This window comes from Phalacrocorax carbo, chromosome 3 (genome assembly GCF_963921805.1).
Source record: "Phalacrocorax carbo chromosome 3, bPhaCar2.1, whole genome shotgun sequence".
NCBI lineage: Eukaryota > Metazoa > Chordata > Aves > Suliformes > Phalacrocoracidae > Phalacrocorax > Phalacrocorax carbo.
In genome coordinates, this window is record NC_087515.1 from 78345225 (window position 1) to 78354699 (window position 9475).

The 9475-nt window shown below is 36.9% G+C and overlaps 1 protein-coding gene across 1 annotated transcript in view; it reads right to left on the minus strand.

The window, feature by feature from the left end:
• The window catches only part of FIG4 (FIG4 phosphoinositide 5-phosphatase), a 33227-nt gene extending 25147 nt beyond the window's left edge, over positions 1-8080 (minus strand). The window contains exons 1-5 of the mRNA XM_064448559.1: positions 8070-8080; positions 6511-6705; positions 3670-3728; positions 2350-2497; positions 1372-1455 (exon numbers count right to left, since the gene is read on the minus strand). Coding sequence (XP_064304629.1) covers positions 1372-1455; positions 2350-2497; positions 3670-3728; positions 6511-6705; positions 8070-8080 — 497 coding nt within the window. The remainder of the gene's footprint in view (positions 1-1371; positions 1456-2349; positions 2498-3669; positions 3729-6510; positions 6706-8069) is intronic.
• Between the last annotated feature and the right edge of the window lie 1395 nt (positions 8081-9475).

Consider the following 9475-nt stretch of genomic DNA (forward strand, 5'->3'; position numbering starts at 1 on the left):
ACTCAGAAGGCAGCCAAGATCTAAAGTTGTCCTAGAGGACCAGAACACCTAAGAGATGAAAACAGGTCACCAAATCCTCCAGAAATGTCATAGTAGATCAAAAGATTATGATAAACATGCAAGGCAAAGATACCACCTCTACCTAGGGCTAAATATGTGTAAGGTGGAAGACTGAAGACACCTTTTATCTCACTACACAGCCAATGCATGGGAAGCCTTACAAGCAATACCCAGGGAGTCCTGGAATGTGGCTTTGATCCAGCTGATTCTCTATCTCGTAACAATCCCTAAAAATCACAGTGGAGAGCTTGAAGCAAAGTGCCTGAGAAAAATGTACAATCGTCAAGCATTTAATGGGATAGCTGGAGAGAAATTAGTTAGTCCAAAATCTGACATTATACCAAAGTGGAAGAATAAGGCTTATCCTCAAACTCACAGTTCTTAGGAGAGGTAAATTGTATAACTGTTGAACAGTCTTTCTGCTATTCCCAGGGAACATCAGTAGCATGAAATCGGGTTCTACTAGTGATAAGCATAGTCTACCCTCAACATTTATTGACAGTGAGTCCCTCAGGGTCAAGGCACAATGGATGTTATTTATGAGACAGTAAAATTTTGTAGCTTTTAACAAAGCAAGTTTTCAGAAGAACTTATAATGTTGTGACAGCACAGGTTTAGTCATTACTGACAAAAGGTTTCCTTAATATGAGGTGTCGAAGAGAGAATGAATTGGTTCAGGAAAATTCCTCACAGCCCCTGTGTGATACAGCAGATCAAACACAACAATGGAATAAATAAAGTAACAAAGCAAGTCCAGGATGCAAAAGCAGCTGAATAAAACATTCATTTGTCCCAATAACTGTTGCTGAATTGTTTTATATTACTTTATCTATAAATATTTTAATAACCTTTTCTTTTTGTAAAAAACTGTGCTAAAATTGGCATTTATTGCTGTTTCAGAATACTTCTATTTATGCGAAAATTCATTTTTTTTTAAAAAAGGCAACCATAATATATGCATTCCTGTCATCTCCAGTAGAGAATACAGTTGCCACTAGTTTGAAGAGATGATCAAATTTTAACAACCTCTGTATCTTTATTCTAGATAAAATTTTCTTATGGGTGTCACTTAGAGTAGTAAAAGAAAACAGAAAAGATTAAACAAATCTGAATAAAGAATTTCCAGCATCAAATAAAAATCTCTAATCAGATATAATTTTCAAAGTGTACAATTCTACAGTATAACACCAATGATTTGTTTATTTCCCATGTAACAGAGAATATGCTACGCAGACACACACAGAGTTTATATAATTGCATTACAGTTTCACTACTAGTAAACGAGAAAAAAATTTCATATTTCAGACTTACGCCAACACTGATTTTCCAGTTTCATCAGGTTTACGAACAGTGAATGGACTTGGATCAATCCCCACATTCTTAGGCATAAAATCTCTGGCAAAATACAAAGGAAAAACTGTTCATGAGCGAAGTTCAACACAAAAACTTTTAAAATTTCTGCAAGAACCACTTCCAACATCTACCTTTGAATTAAAAAAATCTTTATAATAAGAAATATCAAGTTCTAACTTCATCATTACAAGTTAAAGTCACATAAGTATAAACCCCCCAGATACTTAAAAAGCTTTCAGTTGCATTATTTAGTTCCATAAAACAGCTGCAAACACTACCTCTTACCAAGGAGGCTAGAGCAACATGCTCCATTCCTGTGCTGACAAAGCCCTGTAACTCAGCTACATTGTTTTCAAAATGCTGCCAACACTCAAATTGGATCAAAAAGCTACATGAAACATTATCTGCCTAGAAGTCTTCAGTTAAAGCATGATTAAGATTACGCTTAGAATATCCAGCTGATTGCTGCCAACACAAAAAACCAACCCAAACCACCAACCCAAAAAAACCCTCAAAACCCAAGCACTTATCTTGCCACCCATGAGAACCTGATGAACTGAAGAAAACAGTTGTAAAATGAGAGTAGAACAATTAGAAAACAGTTGCTTTGAAGGTAGCCTCTGGGATCTGAGTCCACAGAGGAAAGCTCATTTCTCAGCCTTAAAGTGCCCAAACATTTGGCACCCCATAATGGAAAATAACAGGAAATTTAAATATTATCTTATCAGATTTTTTTTAGAGTAGCATTTCCATTTCAGTATTGTGATTTAGTCTCTAGAAGTTTGCTAAATTTGAAGCTTAAAAAACCCAAAACCCAAATACCCCACAAAACCTATCGTGTTATACAGATTTAACCAAATAAATCAAAAGTACATTTAATTCACACCAAATAAACGTCCAGTTAAGGATTTGCAGTCACAAAACTTCCCAATATACCGTGTAGAATTGGTCATGGCCAAGCAGAAGGTCTCATCAAAACTGCTTAACTCATATGGCCGAAAAAACTCATTGTGGATATCAATTTCCTCTTCACACTTGTGGAATTTCTTCACTGTCAACTTGCGTCTGTTTTCAGGACATGTCACTGGGGAAAAGAAAAAATATAATCCCTTTTATTAACAGTTACTGACTGCAAAAATCTAAACAAACAGTAGCCTGCTTACCTAGCCACCCTAACAGGCATTTTTCTACAACCATATCCCCTCTAAGACAAGAAAATAAAGATTATGCGCAGCACATCTTTAATAAATACACATTATTAACCACCAGAATTTGATTTCCCTTCATGATGACAATTCCTAATAAAACATACTCCACAGTATCTCAGAGAAATAAGACACACTAGCTGTACTCTGTCATCTGCAACAGGAATGTAGCCCAGCAGCATAGACTGTAAATACATGTTAATAGGTGAGGAGGGGGGGAAAAAAAAAAAAAAGAAAAAAAAAGAGTGAAGTGTGCCCTGGCGCATAAACATATTGTCATGGTTTAACCTCAGCCAGCAACTAAGCACCACACAGCTGCTTGCTCACTCACTCTCCCTGTCCCCAGTGGGATGGGCGAGAGAATCGAAAGAGTAGAAGTCAGAAAACTCATGGGTTGAGATAAGAACAGTTTAATAACGGAAATAAAATAAAATAGTAGTAGTAATACTAATAATATTAATAATATTAGTATACCAAGCAAGTGATGCACTATACAATTGCTCACCACCTGCCAACTGATGCCCAGCCCGTCCCCGAGCAGCGATTGCTGCCCCCAGGCCAACTCCCCCCAGTTAATATACCGGCCATGATGTCATAAGGTATGGAATATCCCTTTGGCCAGTTTGGGCCAGCTGTCCTGGCTGTGCCCCCTCCCTGCCTGGTTTCTTGTGCACCCGGCAGAGCGTGGGAAGCTGAAAAATCCTTGATTTAGTATAAATGCTACTTGGCAACAGCTAAAACATCAGTGTGTTCTCAACATTATTCTCATCCTAAATCCAAAACACAGCACTACACCAGCTACTGGGAAGAAAATTAACTCTGTCCCAGCTGAAAGCAGGACACATATGGCAGTCAAGTTTTAGCCAATTAGGTATCTCTCGCATCCTGCAGTTGAAAAATCATAGCTCATCATGCAGAGAAAAAAAAAATGTATTTAGTAATTATGGAAACATTTCTTTTTTCAGATTTGGGATCTAAAACAGAAAGCATTTGTGACTAAAACTTATTTTTCAAGATACTCTGTAAGGCAAGGAGCAACTATAGTTCCTACCTTCATCAAAGGGAAGAGGTAAATGCTTTAGCACACCTGCGGTCCACCAGTAAGTATAGCTGTATGGGAAAACCAGACACACAATTGATACAGAAGATTTGATCTTTTATCCTGTCTAAATGTTTGCACATAACAGTAACCCAACCTTACAGTGTCACTTTCATAAACATTTCTTTATAATTCAAATGTGGAAGAAAGTAAAAATGGATGGACGATTTCAACAGGCCCCTATCTTACTACTTTGCTGTCAGGCCATGAAATTTAAACACATGAAGCTCAATACAGGTATGGAGGGAGGAGTGGTTTTGTTCCATTAAACAAAACACACTTCAGGTGCCTACCTCTGTAGTACTGGAAATTAAGGTCTTAGTACATATAAAAAGTATTTATGCATTTCTCTTGATCTGGTCTTTAAAAAAAAATAAATAAAGGCATCAAGCCCCACCCCACCCATCACTTGTTATTCAGATCCCACAGTTTAGGAAAAGGGTATGAAGAAATGAAGGTCAATGATAATAAAATCAGAAGATTGTCAAAGCAGTTGACTTCTACACATAGATATACATTTTGATGTGACAGCTGTGCTAAGTCTGAGAACTGTATATTGGCATAGCTAACAGCAAAAAACACGCCCTGCTGGCAGCTTATTCAGGATTTCTGAAAAACAGCACAGGAAGTCAAGCAACATTAATAAAATAAAGCATGTTTTATCTTCCATTCATGTTTACATTTTTTTCTCTTCTCAAATATACTTTAATTTTTTCTCTAAACTATTCTGATGGTTTATTCTATTTCATTACTTGGGATGAAAAGACACATCTTCATCGATTTTTATTTCAAAAATATGTGTATGCACAATACTGTAAGGGCTGTAATCAGAGTATTAAAGCAATTATCTCCTACTCATGCCAATGTAGCCATCTGGAGCAGAAACAATGGGTATATTCCCATGCCCAGAGATAGACTTGTTAGCGGGACTTAGCAAATGGTGCAGAACAGGCAGGGCAACACACTTGAGTTCCAATAACTGTATATGTCCTAGAGAGAAGGAATGGTCCTGTCTCTTTCGGAAGTACTGTATTCAGGCCATGCTAGCAAATTTTCTCCAGTGCCTTCAGAAACTATGCAGACATACCCAGTTTTGCTGCTTGCAAAAATGATACGCAACATGGCAACAGAAAGTCTCCTTTTCTATATTCACTGTTCTTTCACTTGAATCACCTATTATATAGAGGTAATATATGAAACTCATTATGAAATATCTTCTTTCTGATGGAGAGGCAAATACAATATAGGACAAGCACAGATAAGTCAAAAGATGTTCTGACGTCAGGAAACGTCATCTTCCTTCTCTTCCTATATCCTTGATTTCGTTATGGGTTTTCATTATTTCCTTTGCTGCTGTGCCCAAGGCACCGCACAGAGAGGTGGGAAGAGATTATATAAAGAACTTGGCCAATAGTTTTATAGAAACAAAAAATTACTTGGAACACCTTTCTTCACTGAACTATTTATTACATGGAGGTGTCATTTTGTTAGCGAGAAAACATTTTGGTTGCATATTATAAGTGCCCAGAAGAAATTCTGGCCAGAATGAAAGGTAAAACTAATTAACAAGTAAATGAAGCATATAAACTTTTTTTTTTTTTAAAGTGTTTCATCTTACTTGAGAACAGTATCTCTGACATATAAGAGACAGTTGTTTAAGCAAGTAACAGATGAAAGGGAGACTAGGACATTCGTCTGTTTGCAATATATCAGCTGAATTCATTTTTGACATACAATAATGTTTGGAACCAGGAAACAATAAAATCATGTTGCATGTTTCACGTGTGCCTGAAATAGCAGTTGGTTGTACGGCTGATATGAGCTAGCATCAAGAGAAGCCTTGGGAGACAATACAAAAGGATGGAAATTTAGAAAAAGTCATATCACATGCCAGCTGCCACAACTGGCTAATGGAATAAGCCGCCAACAGGCACTGAATGCACTGTTTAAATACTTGCAATTTTCCCCAGACAAAAATCTAAATGCAGATATTCAGATCTACCATTTGCAATATAGAGCTTTAAGACTCTCAGAATGAACAAAAATACAACCAGCAAAATTCCTAAAAGAGATGATTTAGTTAACAAGGTTTTTTGTATGTTTTGGTTTGGTGTGGGATTTTGTTTGTTTGTTTGAGGTTGGATTTTGGTTTGTTGTTCCCCCCCCCCGGTAATTTTAATCCTTAAAAAAACTTGTTCCACATTGTGAAGCACTCTAACAATTACTTTACAATTGTTATACTTTGCCTTTACCACTTATGTATATTACTGTGCAATTACAATGGAATGCAAATGAAGAAAAGGAGTCTTCAAATAGGCCAGACATGGCTGAAAGGCAGGTAGAAAATCATTGGCTTCCTGGTATGCACAGCTGCAGACTAAGTGCCTTACACAAAAAAAATAAACAAATGTTATCTTCATCACCTAATCTTAAATACAACAATGACTTAATAAATCTGACCATCAAAAATACACCTGTATATTGTTTAATTAGACAGTGGTACTTGTACTTCAGTAAAATAGTGAAGCATTTCACTGCAGGATAGAATTTCATTTGAAATGGAACTTCTTTTTCAGTACAACAGGAAAATAACATACTAAAGCAAATCCTCCTAAACACCAACATCCAACATTTTTTGTAATCTCTTGAAGGTTAGTTGTTTTAAGTTTTGGTAAAATCTTAAAAAACATTTAAAAAGTTTTTGACAGGCTGACCAAATTATTTCGTTAACAGCATGTATTTTTTTTAATTTATTAGAGCACTATCAAACAAAGAACCAGAACAGCAAAATACCTTCGCCTGGTCTGTGACAGACCAAGGGTGTTCTTGTGATGCAAATAAAAATCAGTGGGAAGTTCCCAGAGATGAGGTTTTCCTTCTGTAGGCTTGAATACTCCCAGAAAGAGATTGATAGAATCTTGCCTGTCTGCATCTGTTAGACAAAAGGTACACTTAACGCCAGGATCATTGCAAAGCTCATTCAGGTAGCTGCTTGCCCGTTATGTTTGCTCCTCACAGACTGAGCATGTATGTCCTACAACTTTTACAGGGACCTCTGAGCTTCAACCACCATAATGAAACTTTATTTAGGCCTGACCTTCTACCACACTGCAGTGCACATGGGGCTGGTACCAGCACTGCCCCTTTCCTTGGCTTCTCTCACAGGAGTCGAGGCAGCAGCTCTGCTTAGAGGCTTTGCAAAAGTAAGACCTCATGCTGCAGCTCTGTCTCCCGCCTCTGTGTGTATCTGTATGCATGAAACGTGCACGTATTTATGCGTGTTTCAGGGAATCTGACATATCATGATGAATTTACTGCAGTCTAAGTTTCTCAAACAACACACATTATGAATTCTTCAGGGTTTTCTAGCTAAAAAATAATCAGTAAAATGATTAAACTTCACAAAATCTTTTAATAACTCAGACTTCTTTTCCTGTTGGTTTAAATCATCAGTTTCTCTTGCCATATTCTAAACTTCACCAAACTAAATAAGGCAAGTGCTAAAAACCAGTAGTTACATACCACTGTAGGTGAAGCATGATAACAAATGTTGTCCACTTACATCTCTAAAACCTCTCTTGCTACCTAGCTGCAAATAGGACGAGTTACAACAGATATGAAGAAAAGCTGGAGTCAGATGAGGGCTTGGGATGGTGAACGGTGAAAAGACAGCTTTGCAAGCAGAGTTGTAGGGGCAGAGGAAGTCTTACATGCAAAGGATCTTCAGATATAGGGGAATATGTGGCGAACTGAGCTCTATTTGTGCCCTGAGGAATTAGCATGTGGAAAGCTCTCGTCTCCACTCTTGTTTGCACTTCAGTAAACATCAGACAAGCAATAGTTCAGACTAGTTCAATAGATAGTGTTACTCCTTCAGTTCTCTTCACATTTCAAAAAGAGTATTATGAGAGTTGAGTGTCCCTTGAGCAGCACAGTGCATCAAAAACACAAACTGAAGGCTCAGTATATCAGAAAGCAGGTAAAAAAAAAAAAAATAGGTCGTGGTATGACAGCAAGGACAAAGTTGGTTCCTGGCCACCATCAAAGTTTCAGCCAATACCTCCTTCTCCCCAGAATTTAAACATCTCTTCCCTCTGTGCAACATATGATATTTTTACAGGTAATGAAGACACAAAAGCAGCTGACAAATTAAGTGCTATATAGAAATTTGGTGTCAGCAGGACTACAGAAAAGTACTGCACTCTACAGAAGTGTGCATATATAGAGGTCAATATTTGGAAGTGGGATCTTCTGTATAAACAATCACATGGTGTAACAGGGCAAGGCACCAGGAAAAGGGAAAACCTCTTGATGTTGCTTGGCTCCCCTTTCCTACTTAGAGGACCTCTCACCTGGAATCCATCTTTCTTCTTCCTTTTCTATGCACTCATACTCCATCCAGATACTTTTACTGTCCTTTTAGAGCACTCTTCCAAAAAGATACTTATTTTACTTCCCTTCTTGCTCCTCACCTTCCCAATTTTATTACGAGGATCAACTTACAAACATTAACTCTTCTACACAGTAATACTCAAAAGCATAAGTAAGTCCTTATGATTTGCAGGCCATATTGTTTCTGCAAAATAGTGTCATGGTTTAAGCAAGTCATAAGGAGAGAATAAGGAAGGCCAGGAACAGTGCAAGGCGGCTTTGCAAAATTCAGTGAAAAGGTCTGAAAAAAAAAAACCCCAAACCAAACCAACCAACAACCCTTGAGGACACTGAGAATTAAAAGGAAAGGAAAAGTCACAAGCAATAACACGTATTCTTTCTTCCTGATAAGTTATTTAGTTAGTGGTTTAAAACGTTTTTTTACTAGCACATTTTTAAGACCATTTGAGAAAACAGGAACTGAAGGGGCCATTTAATTGAATTAGCCTAAAATAATTTACTTTTCTCAATCTGAGTTTGCAACTGCACTATATGACAAATTACTACATCATAAGAGATTCAACACAATGGGGATATAATGTCCCATGACTAAAAGGTTATAGTAATTCTGTTTACTTTCATACAACACTAAAAGGTAGTTTACTATGTTCAGTCCTATTTGTGGATAAATAGATTATTCCAGATTCCAGAAGCTTATTATGCATGTTGCAACTCTAGCACTGAAGTATGCAACATCATATTACTTTCTAAAAAGCATAGAAGTCAGAAGAATATTACTTGGAATACTATTTCCTAATTTCTCTGACAATCACAAATGAAAGAAAAATGTTAGAATTCAGCTAATCAGAATGCCTGCCAGAGAGGGTGTTGAAGGAACACCTAATTCTTAGCTGAATGATGTTCTTTTTTCTGGTACAGCTCATTTGCTTATAACCAGGGTACTTCAAACAGTTACTTCCCAAACCACACTGCACCCTCTACTTTTTTCAAATGTTAGAATTAAGAACTTGTATGAAAAAAAAAAGTCAGAATTTTTGCCTGAACCTGTAGGAGTTTTTCAAGTTACCGTAAAATTAATTGTTCAATATTTACAGGAGGATGCCTTGGTTTTCTTCTAAGCTTCAGTCAGTAACTTGATGCTGAGAAGATTTTTTTAGTTCTTCATTCTTCTATTATATAGGCAACATACTACAAAATTATAGGTACAGAAAATATATAGAAAAGCTAATCCACATATCATGGTGTGATAAGAAAATCATACCATTTTCTTAAAAGTGTAAATTATTTCTAGAATAATGTATTTTTACAATAGACAAACAGAACAAGTGTGGCTAATTGATTTATTCAGGAGGCACTGTTAGCAGGC